The sequence below is a fragment of the Perca fluviatilis genome, chromosome 9, assembly GCF_010015445.1.
Source record: "Perca fluviatilis chromosome 9, GENO_Pfluv_1.0, whole genome shotgun sequence".
NCBI lineage: Eukaryota > Metazoa > Chordata > Actinopteri > Perciformes > Percidae > Perca > Perca fluviatilis.
This window is the reverse complement of record NC_053120.1, coordinates 35,077,352-35,097,899: the sequence shown is the minus strand read 5'-3', so window position 1 is coordinate 35,097,899 and position 20,548 is coordinate 35,077,352. Positions and strand designations below refer to the sequence as shown.

The following is a 20,548-nucleotide window of genomic DNA, read 5'->3' as shown; positions in this document are numbered from 1 at the left end:
ATATAGGGTATTTCACACTGTTCCTTATGGTCTCCTAATGGGGTATGTAACATTAGTTGGGCTGAAAATGGCCCGGTTGATATTTTATTGGCCCTTATGCATCCCTGTGTTTTGGCCCTATTTGTAACAAGAGCTTTTCTTCCAAATATGGTATGGTCATGAATATTTAGATGAGCTGCGCGCTGCTTGGTTGAGCCTTAGCCCCGTACACACACATATAGACGCGCGCTGATTGGTTGAGCGACTCGCCATACACACGCATTAGAGGTCGTGTGCTGATTGGTTGAGCGAATCCCCAATACACAGACATTAGAAACGCGACAGAATCTCATATTCCAGACACTGCAATGTTTCCTTACCAAATTCACTTCTGAGACTTTTTTATGCGAGAAATCAACTATATAAAGCAAAGCTCATATATGGGGCCGTTTTACGAAAATGGATGGCTAATTGCAAATTTGGTAAAACTGTGTGTCGGAGTTCAGCTGCCTGTGTTGCTGGCTCGCCGCCTGGCCTGCCTTCCTCCACAGACCCCGGCTTGCTGTGAGCTCGATTGAGCTCCGGCACGGCTGCTGCAGCCCACAGCACCTCATACCCGCGCAAAGTCACCGTTTGGGCTGGTGGACTACTACCAAACGCCGCTGCCCTGACAAAGCTCCAGGGCCTGCATCTCCTCTCTTCCTGCTAGCTAAATGGCCCGTGTGTGAGAGCGCGGTCAGCGAGTTTGTTACACCAGCAATCTCTTACCACATGTTACACACATGTCACGCCACTTAGCTATACAACATATAACTATATGTTTTATAAAGCTAACAACGGTGTTTGATTTCAAGTTAATGAATATTTGTGAGCTGTAAGGGTTTCATTAGCTGCGACTGTCCCTTCAATCCTATGTGTACAGATTGCGGCTAGTTAGCTTCATTTTTGGTCGTAATTTGAGTATATTTACAGTTTGAATTTCGTCACACCACTTATACAACATCTAACTATATGTTTTATAAAGCTAACAACGGTGTTTGATTTCAAGTTAATGAATATTTGTGAGCTGTAAGGGTTTCGTTAGCTGCAACTGTCCCTTCAATCCTATCTGTACAGATTGCGGCTAGTTAGCTTCATTTTTGGTCGTAATTCGAGTATATTTACAGTTTGAATTTCGTCACGCCACTTATACAACAACTAACTATATGTTTTATAAAGCTAACAACGGTGTCCGATTTCAAGTTAATGAATATTTGTGAATTCCAGAGGAATTCTAAGAGGAGGCTAGCTAGCTCTCATTGATAGAGCTCCATCCAGCCGCAGGCTCTATCAATGAGACTCATGGACAAGCGGCGTTTATTTTCCCAATCGTTTGTTTAAATAACTTCTAAATAACGTCTAAATAACACATTATAATTACACACATTATAAGATTAACTAGAATCTGTGGTAAGAGAATGCTGGCGTAACAAGCTCGCTGACCGCGCTTTCACTCACATACACCGGGCATTTAGCTAGCTAGCAGGAAGAGGGGAGTTGCAGGCCCTGGAGCTCTGTCAGAGCAGCTCAATCGGGCTCACAGCAAGCCGGGGTCTGTGGAGGAAGGAAGGCCAGGCGGCGAGGCAGCAACACAGGCAGCACCAGCCTCTGAAGTCCGACACACAGTCGAACAAAATTTGCAATTAGACATCAATTTTCGTAAAACGGCCCATATTTGACCTCTAAGTAGTTGATTTCTCGCATAAAAAAGTCTCAGAAGTGAATTTAATGGTAAAATAGCATATGAACAATGTATACATTTTCTGAGATCTGCACGACCTAGATTCAGAAGACTAACTGATCTCAGGTCAGTTGTGTAGCCTATGTAAATGTTGGGGCGTGACCGTTCTCTTAATACACCCATGGGCTGACAAAGGTTTTTTTGGGAGGTTGACGTCAACTTCCAGCTTTGTTGGGATTTGCCCGTTTTCAGCGGCAGTTTCAAAATATGAAATTTTTATAGTAAAAGCGTGTCAATGGGATTTTGAGCTTATATGTATGTCCTATTTACCCACCGAACTGTCGTTATTCAACTATGACAGGGTAAAATCGGTTTTGCATTCTATCACCCCTTTAATATGTCTTTTTATTACTGTATTGTCTTGATGGATTTATTTAATATATGTATGGATGTGATGATTGATGCTTGATCTGCTGCCACTTGCTCTCCAGAGCCCTCTTTATCCGAGACCGAGTAAAAATGCGGTTGATTCCGAGACCAGACCTTCAAAAAGTGGTCTTGAGACTGATCTCGAGACCTAGATCCATCTCAAGTACTACAACACTGCTGGGTAGCATGTGATCACACATAGGACAGAGGAGAAGGTGGAAGCAGAAAACATAGATTAAATGTCTGAATAATTTGTTAGAGAAAATAAAGTGATCATATTTGCTATTATTATTATTACATGCTTTTGTGGATTATGTGAAATGTCTTTTGTGCTCGATATAACATATTCAATTCCAGTACTGGAGTTTTGTTCTTTTTACTTACCCCTAGTTGTATGGAAGTCCAGGGCTGCCAGTCTTACAATTACATGTATATATATATATATATATATATATATATATATATATATATATATATATATATATATATATATATATATATATATATATATATATATATATATATATATATATATATATATATATATACAGTACAGGCCAAAAGTTTGGACACACTTTCTCATTCAATGTGTTTCTTTATTTTCATGACTATTTAAATTGTAGATTCTCACTGAAGGCATCAAAACTATGAATGAACACATATGGAATTATGTACTTAACAAAAAAGTGTGAAATAACTGAAAACATGTCTTATATTTTAGATTCTTCAAAGTAGTAAATTAACATTTTTGATTTGTTCTAAATGTACTTTTAAAAAGGGATATTTTGCAAGTGGTATTTAAGACTGGACGTACTCCGGAGGTAACTCAGTTCACATCGACAGTAAATGCAAATAACTTTAGTCTGGGGGAGAGAACCATCTGGAAGGGCTTTGAAACTCAACTTTCCGTTCAAAATAATTTTGTTATATCTTTTAAACATTCGGCACAGTAGGCTCTGTTGTGTGGCTGCATTGAATATATACACTTCTGATTATCTCAGTTATGTAGACTACAGATGGATTTACATAGGTGTACGTGCACCCACCTACTTGGCAACATAATACATGTGCTCAGCCTGCTGGCACTGTGCAAATCAGGAGGTGGCAGACACAGGCTCCTGAATGATAATTCAATGACAGACTGCCACTATTGTATGTCTGACTCTCTTGTCTGTCTCTGCTCTCTAACAGCTCTGCCCAAGCCACCCACTTCCCTCACTGTGACAGAAACCACGGCCACCAGTGTCACTCTTACCTGGGACTCTGGCAACCCAGAACCAGTATCCTACTATGTGATCCAGTACCGGGCCAAACTGTCTGACAACGGCTTCCAGGAAGTAGACGGTGTAGCCACAACCCGATACAGCATTGGCGGCCTCAGCCCCTTCTCAGAATATGAGTTTCGTGTCATGGCCGTCAACAACGTGGGCAGGGGGCCTCCCAGCAGTATTGTAGACACCCGAACAAGTGAGCAAGCCCCCTCATCACCGCCTCTTCACATCCAGGCGCGGATGCTGAGCTCCAGCACCATGCTGGTCCAGTGGGAGCCTCCGGAGGAGCCCAACGGCCAAATCCGGGGCTACCGGGTCTACTACAGCTCGGAACATGACGCCCCGCTCAGCGCCTGGCAGAAACACAACACAGATGACAGCCAGCTCACCACCATCTCAGGCCTGACCACAGATATCACCTACAGCCTCAGGGTACTGGGCTTTACCTCTGTGGGGGACGGGCCGCCTTCTGATGTGCTGCAGATCAAGACCCAGCAGGGAGGTGAGAACACGCTCACTATGTCACTGCAAAGCAATGGCACGAGAAAACTCTTGCTGGATCGTTTTGTAGCAACAGAAGTAGTGCCAGAAATTGATTTAACAATTATTCAGATAATGTACTTAGGTTAAAGGGTATCTACCGTTTTTTTCAACCTGGACCATATTTTCCTTTGTTTTTTTGTGTAAGTGACTGATTAGAACAACAATCTTTGAAATTGGTCCAGTATTAAGAGTGAATGCTGTAATCTGCAGCCACAGACCAGGCTGTAATGTAACCCTATGAGGCAAATTTGCATCATCAATTTGGTCCACTAAAAGTTCTGTTTTTGCCACTGACAGGCTCAGATTATTATTCTAAGTGTCTGACAACATTATGGAAATGATCCCTACAGAGATAGGCCTTTTTAAAACCTATTTAAGACCTTTCTGTTTAACCAGAAACAGCTCTGAGGTCGCTAGCGCCAAACCCACCAGACTCCACAAAAAAAAAAAAAATACTTTTAGCGTGTGTAGAGCAAACATATTTTCACATGTAAATTGGTAAACTACAGGTTTATTTCAACCAAAACTAGAGTTGTGATGATTGGAAAAGTGGAAAGACGACCCAAAACGGCTTTTCATGGTTTAATTTTGTTTCTGTCGACTTTGAATGAAGTGTATTTCATGATGTTAAAATTACTGTTTATTTACATAGAGTCTGGGGCTTTAGCGAATGCGATTTCGCGGATGTTTTTATGTTTAAAAAAAGGATCTTACTCTTTAGTAGAAAGGCCGACCTCCTTAGAAATCCTTTCCATGATGTTGTCAGACACTTAGAATATTAATCTGAGCCTAACGAGTAAAAACAAGCACTTTTGTGAACGTAAATACAAGCTGGACAACTGCCCTATTAACTTACATTGTAGCTGACTGCCGACTGCAGCGATCTCGCTTAATACTGGACCAATGTCAAAAATTGTTGTTCCCATCAGTCACTTAGACACAAAAACATAGTAAAATAGGATGGAAAAAACGGTAGTTACCTTTAAAATGTACTCTCTTACACATAAAAGTGTTATATTGGAAGAGGCTGCAAACACAACATTGACATATTATCACCTAACGAAGTTGTTATGGCAAACATGGTAGCAAACTGTTGTCTACTTACACAATGAACGAACAATAATCAGTAGTCTAACCTTCACTCTTCTTTTAGCTCTGGTTTGGTTTCCACCAACTCCTGAGAAATGTTCTGCTTCTTTAGCCTTTCTTCACCACCTCATCACTAACTTTAGCGGTGTCACAACTACACACTTATTGTGAACAGGTTTAGAGTATGTAGTGTATTCCCACAAGAAATGTGACACAAGAAAGTAAACTCAAAACAGTCAGTGTGCATGCTAAAAAAAACACAAGTTTTGACTTTGCTGTTGATATGCACAATTGTAATAAAAAAAATGGAAATAAAAAGGAAATTGGAAATTGAGGGGCTACTTACAGCTTCAAGAAATTATAATAAATTACGGATAATGGTAGGGCAGCTTTAAGGAAACCGAAAAATGAAGTATTAGTTCATCATATTTCACTTCCTCTTTGTGATTTTTAATTGCCGGTTACACTCCAACATCTCAGTCTGATTTAAGTCCGTCTCTGTAGGTATTTCTTTGAGATTGATGATGGTGTACATCTTTTGGTATGCTAACTGCAAAAACAGTATACTATCACAAATTGTTTAGAGTAGTTTAGAGTAAATAAACTCTGATGCATTGCACTGTGGCTATGAGAAATATGAACGACAAAACCAGCAGTCTGACATAACTAAGAGTCTACAGTTAGCAGTCATCTACGCTCCTACATGTACTGTAGCAGCTCTAAATGACACCTCCATGACTGTAATTATGGTGCAATTAGAGAGCTGTGTTATATAGATTGGTGCCTGGCGGTTTGCACCAACTATGCATGTCCTGACTGTGTGTCTCTGTGAAATGGACGTATGCAAGAAGGTATTGGTAGCTAGAAAAATGTCTGGGATAAAATTAGTCACACTCACATCATTTTGAAATTGCAGAAGAACTGAGCTGTAATGTCAGATATTCACCAGATGAGATGAACACTGTGTGTGTGTGCGTGTGTGCGTGCGCGTGCATTTGTGCGTATGAAAGTCTCCTCAAGGACGAAGTGGCTGCCTGCACATAGCGGATTAATAATAGTATTTCATTCACAGAGAGCCTGTTTTTCAGCTTCCTGTGTTTGGCTGGAAGAAACATGACATCACAACAGGGCTGCAATAGAAGATAAAGCCACCCAAATTCAGCTGACCCACTTTATTTATTTTGGGAATAGAGTTCAGCACCCTTCCAGGGTGACATAAATCATTTTGACTTAAATGCATATTAGAAAGTGTAGTAACTAGTATCAGACTAAGACAGATTCTACCCGTTGTTTTATGAGCCCATTAATGCGAGTAATGTAAAATGTCCCCATGTCATGTCATCTATTATATGGCCGTCTGCATTATCATATCGGCTGGAGCAGTGGGCTGTTTGCCTGAGCTCAGGCAAAGAATTGCTGTTTTTTTATTCACAACTTTTACAGGAGCCTTCAAAGCAGCACATGCAGTGAAATCTGAAAGATTTTCCCAGCATTTGTCTGTTGGATGGTGCTAATTTTTTACCCTGGCTGCAACACAACAAAGTCCCATCCTCACTGATCTTGAAACTATAGATTCACCCAGGGCTGGACTGGGACAAAAAATTGGCCCTGGCATTTTTTAGCCCAGGCGGCCTACACCCACCGTGATTGGTCAGACGCATTCCCTGCAGACCGTCCTCTTAAAATATACGTGCATTCCATGATATGAGTTGCCTAGTGTTCAGCGTTCATGTGATCGTTTTGGATCCTTCAAGAGGGTTCTCAAGACTTATCTGTTGCTCTTACACTTAAATAATTCATTCATTCTTAGAGTTATGATTTGTATATTTATGGTATATTTATTATTTTTTATTATTGATATTTGATATTGTATTGTTATTATTGTTATTATTACTAGTATGCTCAATATTGGCTTAGCAACTTTAAAAACAGTTTACTGTTAATTTTAACTATTGTAAGATTCATATTTTGTCGCTTTGGACACAAGTGTCTGCTAAATACTATAACCAGAACCAGAACCCTTCTCAAAAGCTACAATAAAGCTGAGAGTAGTATATTCCTTGGAAAAGAGCACCAATACAAGAGAAGCTAATTAAGCCATTCAAGGAACACTGATGCTTGTATCATCACTGATTGTATAGATCACACAGACTTTTCAGCTACCCAACAGGCTCACCGCTAGCATTTTCAATGTAAGCTTAAGCAGTTAGGTTACTCGGCTGTGCTAAGTGGTAGAGAGGTCGCCTGCCAATCGGAAGGTTGGTGGTTCGATCCCTGGCCCTGCAGTTCCATGCCGAAGTGTCCCCGAGTGTCACACTGAGCCCCGAGTTGCCCCCGATGCTGCGCCATCGGAGTGTAAATGTGTGTGAATGTTTATCTGATGAGCAGGTGGCACCTTGTACGGCAGCCTCGGCCACAATGTATGAATGTGTGTGAATGGTGAATGGTTCCTGTACTCTGTTAAAGCGCTTTGAGTAGTCGTTAAGACTAGAAAAGCGCTATATAAAAACAGTCCATTTACATTTACTCGACAACCACTAACTTTAATGTTACAGCCAAACTGCTTGTTATCGTTATGACATGACACACACATACACACACACACACACACACAGCCTCCCTCCCTCCATTCTTTGCCTACTCCTTACCACATCGTCAACTACTCTCTCCTTCCATCTTTTCCTCACTCGCTCCCATAGCCCTGTCATGGTCACTCGGCTTCTTCCCTGTCACGATCATGATGTTGTTTCTGCTTCTCTGTATAGCCAGCCACCTCTCCTCCTCCTCGGCTTCAGGTAATAGTGATGTTGAAGCAGCTACTACAGCCCCAAACATGTCAGAAAGTTTGGCACATTTTGAGGAATCCGCCTGTAGATTCTTAATCTTTTTCTCCTGTAATTTCTCTGCACTTCCCTTGCGCTTTGGTGGTCTTTTTTCCATTTTAACGTGAATGCTAAACTTCCAGCATAACTATTACAGCTTTGTGTCTCAGGGCCATAGTGGGATTCGTAAATTTTGCGGCCCGGAGTGGGGAGGGGATTTGATTGGGTCAGGCCAGTGGCAATAAAGAAAATTAACGCTGTGAGTTCTTTATGGGCCGGCCCCGCCCGGCAAAAAAAAGGCCTATTTATATCGGCGATTCGGCCCAAAAGTGCGTCGGCCCACCGGGAAAATACCCGGTATGCCCGATGGCCAGTCCAGCCCTGGATTCACCTTCTATTTTTAGTATGCTACAGTCACGCTTATCTGTCTCATGATACTCTCTCATGAAACATTCAGATATTACCCAAACTCCCAGGCAGTTCAGTGCTTGTGTTTTAATTTTTTTCAATTTCTTGTTGCAGCGATAGAGGCAGTGATGTTTCCTGTTTTCCTGTATGGGACTCTCACACCGTCTCAAACCATAGCTCAAAACACGCGACAAGTCTGATCTCCGGCTACATGATTGCCCACCGCAGCGTGACGTGGGGTTGCGTTTCTCCAAAAGTTGAGTCGGTCTCAACTTTTCACCGCTGGCTCGCTGCGTGTCCCCCTTGCCCCGCCAAGCAAGTCTTGTGAATTTATCTGGAGCTTTAGCTGCTAAATACACCATTAAGGTTCAGCAGCTAACTTTGTCTGCCTGTTATGTGGTGCCAGCATCGCCAACTATTTTTTGGAATGCAAACAAGCTGAAGTGAGGAGAAGTTTGTGGGGGAAAAAAAACATATCAAACACAAGTTATTAGTTGTTTTCTATGTCTTAAAACTTGCCTGGAGGGGATCTTTGAGATAAAAAATAGTGCAATTTTAGAATACAAAAAAGCGAGTGTTTGGGAGTGTGCTTGTTTGTTTGACAGAAGTCTGAGTTATCCGTAGATGAGTTGTGATGATTGCTGCTTTCTTGTCTCACCCCAGCTCCACTGTACTTTGCCATAATAAGGATTTTTTAGGCTCCAGTAACTGACAAAGATGGTAGCAAGTAATAAAGCCAAGACCAACCTTCGAGCAGCGAAAACACTGGTTTGGCTGTAATGATGGCATTTGGGGAAACTGTGGCCTGACCAGTTATGTAATGTATTACTAATTGTAAGTTAGTTAAACATGAACCTTGTGTAAGAACAAGGAGAGACGGCTTGTACCAGGTTGTAGCACAAGCGCTATTTCCCGCCCGTAGTCCCTGGGCAGGTAGGTAAAACAATAAATATCGAATGCAAGTGAAGTACAAAAGAATCTGAATTTTACAATCACATTCACACCTAATTTTCAATAATGCAAATATGTGCAAAGTTGCATCAATAAAATTATCTTGGGCTCAATCGTTCCAACATCCTAAAACCAGTCCCCACACTTGCACGCACACACACACACACACACACACAAATTCATAAATGTGTACAAGTTTGTTGTGACAATATCCAGAGTTTTGTCAAGCATGAAAAGGTTTGAGGATTTGTAATGACCTGTGTTGGGAGAGTGTTCCACTGACACCCCAGCAAATTCATGGCAGTCATGGACATGAGAGACTTAGTAGACAACTATCAGTAAAACTAAATCTCAGTTACCTTAGAGGATTTAAAGGTGATGAAATTCTTTATACTTCCTCAGCTTGGTTGCTGTTCTGAATACTGATGAGTATTGACTGCAGCATTTCACTAGACCCAGCGTCTGTGGGCCTGGCCTCCCACTTCATCTCCTGACTCCCTTACTTTGAATTTCCACCTCTGAACACACCCTTTACTGTCTCTGTCTCTGCCTCTGGTCCTGTCTTTGAGTCTCTTCATGTCTTTTTTTGTGCCTCCAGTTCCAGCTCAGCCGTCTGGTTTTGAGGCCGAGGCCGAGCTGGACTCACGCATCATGCTGTCCTGGCTTTGGCCTGTCCAGGACCCCATCATTAGCTTTGAACTGCTCTACTGGGAGGACAACAATCCTACAGACAAGGTAAATACCACCTTAAAAACATGTTTCTTCCAATGAGTGTGATTATAATAACTATAATAAACTTTATTTATACAGCACCTTAGTGCTAGTTTGTGTCTTTAGCTGCAGACTGTTGTACTTCCCGCTGTTGGAATCTTCTACAGTGAAATACAGTCACACTTTACACGACTAAGCTATCAGCATTTTAACCGTGTTTAATCCAGTTACTAGCTAACGGTGGGCTAACATTACCTGCTGCAAAGTGTAGCATGACATGCAGCAAAGACCGGTTACACACTGCCTGGGTGGCGTGAGCGTGGCTTTTCTGTTACGTGTTAGCTTTGTGGCGGCTGTGTGGATTTCTGCGCGTGTCACGCAGGCAGTGTGTAAGCTCTAACCTGTTACCATGGAAGCCGAAATATAAACGGACACGCCACGCAGCTGACACGCTCGCGCAACGCATCCAGCGTGTAACTGGCCTAACTTCCGTTTTGGAGCACCAAACAGCAGCTTCGGCATTTAATTGGCACCGAAATGAGGTACAGTAAATATCGGTCGTTTAGGCACTGGTGCCATATTAGCACCAGATTTCGGTACCCAACTCTACTCAGAATGATTTGCCTATGAAATAATTTTACCTTTTCCCCCCAAAACAGCCTCAGATCAACACCAGCATTGAAACCCAAGATTATAATAATATATCCAATAGTTCAATATGTGTGTGTGTATGTGCCGTGGCCTTCATGATCTCATGGTTTACATCTTCCCACAGCATCATGAGACGTTCGACCCAGCGGGCTCCCATGCAGTTGATGGTCTAAAGCCAGACACACTCTACATGTTTTCCCTGGCAGCAAGATCAGAGATGGGTTTAGGAGTCTTTACTCAGCCTATTGAGGCCAGGACGGCCCAGTCCAGTAAGTACTCCAGCCTTCTAATGTCCCTCTCACACGTGCGGCTCAGGTTATTCTGTCCAGACGAAGAGCAAAAATTATTCACTGTTGCCTTTAAGTTCTGGCAGATTTGATGTAGTTACAAATGAACCAAGAGGAGTAAACAGGAAGTTGTATCGTCATTGGACAGTATTGGTGATGTCATCCTGCATCATCAGCGCCACATGGACCCCATGGACACTCAAGTGTGTGTGTGTGTGTGTGTGTGTGTGTGTGTGTGTGTGTGTGTGTGTGTGTGTGTGTGCATGTGTATCTTTCTATCTCTCCTCTGCTAACTTTCCCAGCTGCAAGAAGCATCAGATTGTACCATGCACAAACTGCAGAGGTAAAACATGAACAGTCAGCAGCATTTGAGCAGAGATGCTCACAAGTCAGTGAGCTCAGACTGATCTCACAGTGGCGTATGTATGACACGCCAATTTGTATGCCATTTCGGCGTGTTATCGAGACGCATATTCGCTTTTTAGTGTGTTTATCAACGCCGTGGGGCCGCCATTGACCTACATTACGAGTGAATTTTCACCGTAGCGAGTAGTATGAAGGGAGATAAGTCTGCAGAGGGAGGTTGGTTGGGGTGGTGGATGGGTGAAACACACCCAGTGTGCTCCAGTGTTCTTTTCCTTTTTTTTTTTCGTTTTTCCTTTTTACACGCGTGTGACGTTGTACTCGCGATAGTACGTCACGTTCTCGCAAACACGCAACGTCACGTGGTATGTATGTTTACATCTGTTGTATACAGCGTAGACATACACGTGGATAGCTCAAAATGCATACAGATAACACGCCATTTGGCTTTAGGAAAGTGGTGTGTATGTTTACGCAAAGTCATGATGCCATGTTGGTGAGCTAGAGTCCAAGTCAGGTCTCAGCAGATACGTGTTACGTAGGTAGGTTATAGGTTGGGCAGGGAGGGGAATAACTATCAGCTCATCAGACGTTTCCTAAAAATAAAGATTGTTCACGAGACCCACATCTCGGGTACGAGTCGAGTCTGAAGTCTTTTGGGACGAGACTCGAGTTGAGTCTAAAGGCACCGTATGTGCGGGTCTCAAACCCTGCATTTTAGTTAAATATTTCTCCTCCATGGGGATTGTGCTAAAATTTCTCCAGACTTTCACTGGCCATGTTTGGGCCTACTGTTACAAAAGATATATTACTCCTAAAATGAAGCTGATTTATGAAAAAAAAAAAAAAACACAGTGTGCTTTTATATTAGACTGCCAGTGTCACGGTCACTGGTAGTCATTTGTCATTGTGATTGGTTGTCAATCTCAAAATGGCGGCTTTTACCTAATATGAGCCCGCCTGAGGACAGACTCCAGAGAGAGGCAGGAGTAGAGAGGCAGACGGCTGACAGCAAGTCTACACATCATCGTCAGCGTGAACACAAGATGCGTTCGGGTACAGTATTCAGGCCGACACACAATCACTGAAGTTAACCAAAAGAAAATAGACTTGAAGCCTAAACATACATTTCAGGACCCATTTACATTGGTATAGCACGTGTAAAATATGAGCCATGTTTATACTTGCAGAGGAGGATTTGTAAATAACTTTAAACTCATATCAAATATACATGGACATATTGGTACGTCATCGCCTTTTTTGCATTCCTTGTAAAGAAAGGATTCAAATATTGGAAACAATAAATTCTATAAATTACAATGAAACAAAGGTTGAATATGACGATTTGATTTGGCTGGCAAAATGTAGATTTTTTTTAATTAATGCCGACTTTCTAAAACCCTATATGAATCTGAATAGGGGAGCAGAAGCTCCTGTTCTGAACCAGCCATTTGTGTTTGCTCAAACTATTACAACACAGTAATGCTTGCAGCAGTCGGGCTGTGTAATTGCAATTCCAAGTTCGCAAAATGTAATTACCAGTGTAGCATTAGTTATGTGAAGATTTTTTTTCCCACGTGTCAGTCATGCTCGAATTTGCTGAACATGCAACTCAATTACAAAGTTCAAGCACCAAGGCAACAACAAAAGAAAATGTCATTCTAAAGAGTTTTTTTGGTCAGGCGTAAAATCCGTTGTTCCAACCCAAGCCATCATTCATAGGCACACTAGTATTGCTTGATATTTTTTTGATCTTTCTTTTCTGCTTTCTGCTGCCTTTGCGTAACAAATCACCAGACGACGCACATTGCACATTTTGACAAATAGTCTGATAAAGGCACTGGGTCGATACAAACAGAATATTATGATGTAAGACCAAGGAAAAACAAACAGACTGCTGCACAGAGAGACAGCTTTTATCATGACTGCCATGTCTCTTCAAAATGATAGTTTGTCATGTGAAACATGGCATCGAGTGTGCTCATGTGCAGGAATTCTGCTGTTCCACGCTGACACTAATACTCTTGAACACCTTTGATTCTGAGCTTAGCTGCATATCAAGCATTGGATCTCTGGCTCTCTGGCATGCTGGGATATATGGACTCGAACCTGCGGTATGTGTGACAGCAGAATCTAAGCCCTCTCTCTTGTTTTACCTGTCAGGAGTGAAATCCCTGCTCCAGCATTCACACTGCAAAGCATTTCTTTGCGACCAGTCGCTCTGATTTTCAGTCTCCCATCACTCCTCTGGCAGTCAAACCCGTCGTGTCAGGAAACTGAAGACCCTGACCACTGCTGTCACTTCACTGCTTGTCTAAATCCCTTCCATAGTTTCATCTGTCTGCTCTTCTCTGTCTCCTTTCTTCTGTTTATTTACAGTATATATCTGGAGCTCGTCAGATTAGGATTCTTAAAAATTGACAGGCCGTCAGAGGAGAACACCAGGGTGATCTCACGATGTCGTGTTTTGTTTTTAGCAATGGCAAGCGGCTGTCAAAAGTCAACAAGTTACTGTTGTTAAAGTGAGAAACTACACACATCCAATGGGCCTCGCTGCTGCTGCAAAGCACATCACAACCACATTCTTGTTATATTATTTATTGAATAATCAATCAGTGAAAAGATGTGGCGTTAAAGTGCTAACCCTGCATTCATACAGCCATAATATAATCCCAAATGTCTCTGTTTTTTTTTGGTTTTTTGCACTGAATTGAACAGAGTTATAAATTGACAAGGGTAAAAATTAAAGCAATTCTGTGATTGATGTACCAAGGTTAACTCACCCAGTACACCGATATTGTACTAGTCCCGCCCACCGCAGCTCCCAATCACTCACACTGCACGTTCCCTCTCTCACACAGCTTAGTCTAGTCGTATTAAAGGAATTGACAGGTTCATGGCGCACTATATTGGATAATTCCCTCTAGATTTTAGAAATAAGGGTAAGGAGTGCAGACAAACAAACAAGCTAACAAATTATACAAAAAATAAATAAATAAAAATAAAAAATAGATAGATTCCTAAAAGAGATATGGGCAAAACATTTTCACTGTGGTTTTAATCCATCTTTGACTTTTTAAATCCAGTTTGCGGTGCAGATAGAGATGAAAAGATGGTTGTTTTTTCCTATAAATAAATACTCATTTTCTTGTGCGATCAATAGAGGCAGTCTCCGCCAAAATGTAACCTATATCCTTCAATCTATGCAGTTTCTCAACATGACACCACTTTGTTTTTATCCCAATCAAATAGTCTTCTTTCCTGGTTAGGTTCATTTCTTTTCTGTCCAAATCCTATGATTCCTTTTCTCTCACAGCCACCTGCCTTCTACTCCGAGTTTTGGTATTTTTCATAACCCTGTTTCTATTTGCGACTTTAATCAGCTGCAGTGCATCTCCCACTCATGGGGCTCTGTCTCTTTGATCTATTGCACCCCTGCATGGACGTATCCAAAGGTTCTTGTGTGTGTGATGGAATTACGGCTGTTCTTGTGCGTCTCTTTCAACTCGTCACAAGCACCTCAGCTGCAGGCGAACAAACCAGCCTCCAACACTGTTCAAACAGTAACCTCGCCGGGTCCTGGCGCTCTGCTGGGCTGCCGAACCACAGGCGAGCACGACAACAGTCCCCTGTGTTATCTCTCCCACCTGCTCCACACTCATCTCAACTGTTTTGCTGCTGTATTTTGTGGAATTCTGCTCCTGTGTTATCATTGTGCATGCATGCATTCATCTGTATTGTCCCTGTTTTACTTTTCAGTTGGTGAACCTTCACACTGTGTTATGCCCTATTTCCACTGTATGGTGCATTCCTGTTTTTTGTTTTCCACTGCGGATAGTAATCCCTTAGAACTGTAACAATTCCACATTCTGCTGTACAATTAATTGTCTCAGAAATAATTGCGACTGACAATATAGCTGTCTTTTTCAATCAAATTTTAAAATATTTCTTTATTTATTACTTAAAAAAAAAAAATTTAAGTTTTGAATGAATCCCAGTTACATCTTTTGGTTATATCTGTTATGTACCCAGATAATGTAATAACACAAATACACAGCCTGTGACGTAAAACACCTAAAACATGTTTTCTAACTGTATCCCCCCTTGTTATTTGTGTTGTTATGAACGTATATACGGTCAAGTGCCAACAACTAACAATTTAAATAATAATAAAAAGCATAGCCTGACCAATAATCACTTATATAATGACAATTTGGCATATGTAAACATAATCAACAACTACCAGTCATACGCCTTAAGACCTCAGCTAATTAAGCAATCAATTGCGGTTAAACAAAGAAACCGTGATTATGAAGAAAAAAAATTGACAATTAGACAATTATGTAATAATTGTTAAAGACCTAGTACCGCTTCAGTGTGGACGGGATTCTCAGCTGATGGCCATGGCGACGCCTCGTGAAAATGCGTGACATGTTTTTTAATGCGACTCTTTATCGGTAATGATTTCTGCACCTCATCAATGGTAGGCATAGTGTGCAGCAGTGATTCCCAACCAGGGGTACGTCTACCCCAGGGGGTACTTCTGCTGTTGCCAGGTCGTACGTGTAAAAATTGTGGTGCAGCTCAACTAATATGAAAAAATAGAAATTATGATTTGATTAAAAGAATACATCCACATATCAACAGTAGGTCAACTGTAACACCTGAACACTATGTGTTGCAGTTAGTGAGCGAGCACAGAAGTTTAAACAGGTAGTTGAAATTATAATGGATAAATGGTTGAAACATTCAGCTTCACTCTGAGTAGTAGTTTTATGATTGATGACCGAGCCATGACCAATATCTAATTTTTGGGGTGGCTTGTGGCTCGGATGTAGAGTGGTCGCTCCATAACCACAAGGTTGGCGGCTCAAACCCACATTTCAAAGTGTCCCTGAGGAAGACACTGAACCACAATATGTAGCTGTCCACGGCTCCTAATACTAGAATGGGTTAAACTGCAGAAATAAAATGTCATACTGTGTGTGACAATTAAGAATCAATTTTGTTTTATATAATGAATTTTTGGAACATTGATTGGGAATCGATAAAGGGGTACAGGAGTTCATCTGACAGGGCTGTGGGGCCCAAAAGGTTGGTAACCACTGAGTGTACGGCGTAGTGAACGTATTGTACAGCGTGGGATTGCGGGCTCGCCATTGTGTGTATCTCTGTGGCTATTTAAAACTGGCAGGTTTATCCAGGATGCCTCACACTGCGCTTGTTCCTTCCTAACCAATCAGTGGTTTGCAGTGTTATAACGCCACCTTCTATTATTCGCTCACCTCGCTTGGAACCTGGACCGACGTATTACCAAAAAAACGTACCCGGTACTATTTACAACTTTTGCTAATGGAAAACTAAAAAGAATGAGTCGAGTACAGCCGTGCCGTACCATGCAGTGGAAATGCAGCATTAGTTACATGTCTATGTAAGATCAATGCTGTTTTACAGAAAGGCAGCTCGAGTGTGAAGTGTCACCCTTGTTTTCGTCTGACCTCTGGACTGTGAAGATGATAAAAACTAAAGATAGCAATTCTCAGAAATGTTCATTTTTGTGTTCATATGAAAAGAAATCACCTTTATTGTTCAGTACAAATCCTAACAATTGACCATCCAGTTTCAACCCTGTCTTCTAAAAATTATATATTCATATATAATTGGTTTCATTAATATGGTTTGTAGAGAACATTGTGCTGCTCGAATCACATTTTTTAAATTACATAATGAGGAAACCTTTATATACAGACACCTTTAGGATAATTGGTCTGAGATCTGCTAAGAACAAAGTCCCGTGGGTCAAGAAACATGGGCAGTCAGACGTTCACACAGGTTGGAAACAAACAAAGGTGAGTCACATTTCCGATTCGACTTTGACCTGCTGTATTTACTGCAGTTTGTCGGTGCAGTGAGGGATCATAACCAACTAATAAAGTGGTTAAGATAATCTGGATAAACGCTTTTTGTTTGTTCACAACCTGTCTGGTCGCCTGACTGCTCGTTTCTCGCAGCGTTGAACTTCTTTTTAGCTATGTCGCTGCATTCCCATTCCTCAGCATTTGGCCACATGATGGCCAAACTATAAAAATAACACTAAAGTTGAAATTAAAGGATAATTTCATTGTGCTCTTGGTTAAATATTAAAAAGTCAATGTTGGCTTAAAGTGTTCACTTTTTCAATATATAACCAAGAACACAATCTTTCACCAACCTTGTTTCTGTAAACTTAAACGGCAGCTGGGACTTGTGAACCCAAGTCTGTAGTGTCAAAGTCCTGGGCTTTGCACACACATCCATCCACCCAGATCTCCTTTCTATGACTTCTGTACAGTATAAGAATGTCACACAAAAAAGGAATTGCTATTGAACATGAGGTGAGCTGCAATTACGTTTTCTCCAAAACGTAATGGTAAAGCAAATTAGTAGGATATGAACAAATTGTTTAGGACATAGGCTACCCAGTCAGGCTGTTCTCATGAACCATTCGTGCATATAGCTGCGAAAAGTAATGCACTTTAATTTGTATGTATTCCACGTATGTATTACTGTATACACCACATGACTGCCACCGTATGTAAGACCTAAAACACCAGGCTTTCAAGCAAGGGAGCGGAGTTCGTGGCTCAGAAGAAAGTTAATGGGAAAACACAAGACTTTCACCCAGAAAACGGGTGTTTGTGTACCGGGACTACTACTTAGCCGGTGTTTTAAGCCAGACCACAATCTTTTTTCTAATCTTAACTAGTCGTTTTGGTGTCTAAGCTTAACTGTTGTTACCGCATGACTAGTTTGTATTGACGTCGTTTCATTTCCAGGATTGTTCAGATGCCGCCTGAAATTCCACCGATGTCCCTTATTTTCAGCCGGATGTCCATCACCTTCCTCTTTCTTTGTGTTGGCGTTCTAAACTCTTTATGAGGACTATGGTTAACTGCTCCTCAGATCTCTGCAGGGTCAATCCAGACAGCTAGCTAGACTACCTGTCCAATCTGAGTTTTCTATTGCACGGCTGAAACAACTTTTGAATGTACACGTTCCAAAAAAACAAGTTCCTTCCCGAGGCTATTTTGCAGAGGCACCGTTGCTCCGCTTAGCGCCGCCCAAGACGATTGTGATTGGTTTAAAGAACTGCCAATAAACCACCAACCACGTTTTTCTCCTGTCCAGCAATGCTGTGTGGATTAGCCAGACCTTCCTTCGCATCACTGTGGAGGAAGGTCTGGCAATGCGAGACTACCCTTTGTCGGCTAACCTTAACTGTCATGTGACCGGTCGTCACGTTACCGGCAGGCGTAATTTCGTAGGATATCATACGAATTGTTGTGCATATATTTTAGCACAATATAGTACGAACCTGTTCATGAGAACGCGTTTAACCAGTTTACATTGGGAAACCTGTCTGTAACGTTTAAGCACATTATCTCTCTGCAGTCCAGATGGTAAGTTGCTCTGTCTGCCATTATCCACCCTGTTTGACCATCACCCTCCCTCCTCCCATCCCATCAGCCCCCTCGGCCCCTCCCCAGGAGGTACACTTGCTCAGCCTCAGCTCCACCAGCATCAAGGTGAGTTGGGTGGCACCGCCCACAGACAGCCGCCACGGGGAGCTAGTGCGCTACTCCCTTGCCTACCAAGCACTCACAGGGGAGGACGTGAAGCGCCACCAGGTGTCAGGAATCGGTGCTGATGTCACCAGCTACGTGCTGGACGACCTGCAGAAGTGGACTGAGTATTTGGTGTGGGTGAGGGCTCACACTGACGTCGGGCCTGGCCCGGAGAGCTCCGCAGCCCGCATCAGAACCAAGGAAGACGGTATGTTGATGGTGTCATTGGGAGCCCCCTGGGATACAAACCCTCCCATACTCACTCTGATCCTTTCCTACTGCTGCCGCAGTTTAGTCTCACAAGCTCTTGCTTAATGTGTGGTACTTTAAAATCAAAACAGGAGTGCAAGAAATAATTTTGAATTAATACTAAGGTGGGACATGGTTTTGATTTTCACAATTCTGATTCCAATTCTTATTTTTGATTCCAGTTCTTATCGATTCTCGATTCCGATTCTTTAAGGGGTGGAGTTGAAACGTGTCACATGCTTATGTCACAGAGGAAGTTTTCTCTAAGAGGAAATCTTTAGTTTGATTCAATGGTGATTTTGGCTTTTTTAATGTGAAATAAAGCCACGCTTTAGAGCGCTGCTTACTGTGCTACATGGCTGCAACAAAACAGGTGCCTGGAAGTATGGTGATCGCTATGGAGAGCAAAACTTGCAAGTGTTAAATTTGGAACCAGTGATAGGATTGAAAACCAAATCTTCCAAAGGATTCCAATAATAAAAATGATTCCATTGGAATCGTAATTTTTGAAACGATTCCCAGTTGGAACCAGTTCTCGATGCCCAATCCTAATTAGCGTTGGCATGGCTGAAAAGTGGGCAACCCCCTCAGGCCGCCAGACTTTTGACCCTTTTCTGGTAAATTTGGTTCTGGAACATGCACCGCTAAAGGCTCTGACACACCAACCCGATGGCCGACCATCGACAGAAAAGTCAGTCGGCTCAAAAAAGTGCCTTCGGAACACACCGAAGCTACGCCGACTTGAGTGTACATTCTGCGTGTGCGCGACACGTAATATAACAGCAGGCGCCGCTAATCTGTATTGTCGCCCAAAAAATTATTGTTGAATTGTTTGTGCCACTAGATTATTTGTTAATAAGATGCCAATACCCAGACAATTATCCCTAGGAATCAAATTCATACTAGACTATTATTCAGCGTGTGATTTACAACATTCAAACTAATTGCAGGAAGTAGTGTAGCGAAGTGAAAGGATTCAGATTCACTTTATTAGCCATTTGCAGTGTAACCCGCATTGGAAAAAATGTGCAAGTAGCTCAAAGTGCAAAGTCAACACATAAGAAGACACAACATAAAAACAGACAAACAAAGCCACATGAAACCTCAATATTAAAATGCTCAATATTAAAATGCTGTACGATAAAATCCATACATAAATTTAAAGTGCCTAGTTTAAGGTGCTTTGTTCAAAGCAATCACAGCTTGTGGAAAGAAACTGTTTAAATGGCTATCAGTAGAGGTGGTCAGGGCGGTGGATCAAGTAGCACCCAACCTTTGTGTGGGAGACTAAAGTTCTCGTTGTGCCACAACCAAAATCTTTCGCTAACCTTAGCCAAGCTATAGTTTAGGCTTAGTTCAAGCCCTTTCTTGAATCAAATAGTATAATAATGTAATACCAGTTTGCATTCTTGCTACGGTATGCTGTAATCTATTTATATTTCATGGTGAATAGACGTGATAATAAGTCACA

At 41.9% G+C, this 20,548-nt stretch overlaps 1 protein-coding gene across 21 annotated transcripts in view; it reads left to right on the top strand.

Moving 5' to 3' along the window:
* The window catches only part of ptprfa (protein tyrosine phosphatase receptor type Fa), a 412,601-nt gene that overhangs the window by 251,093 nt on the left and 140,960 nt on the right, over positions 1–20,548 (top strand). For 14 of the 21 annotated variants that reach the window (XM_039810996.1, XM_039811014.1, XM_039810999.1 and 11 more), the window contains 4 exons: positions 3,320–3,901; positions 9,811–9,947; positions 10,699–10,843; positions 18,731–19,036. In XM_039810996.1, the coding sequence (XP_039666930.1) occupies positions 3,320–3,901; positions 9,811–9,947; positions 10,699–10,843; positions 18,731–19,036 (1,170 nt within the window). The remainder of the gene's footprint in view (positions 1–3,319; positions 3,902–9,810; positions 9,948–10,698; positions 10,844–18,730; positions 19,037–20,548) is intronic. The other 7 variants (XM_039811015.1, XM_039811010.1, XM_039811017.1 and 4 more) reach the window with 1 other exon arrangement.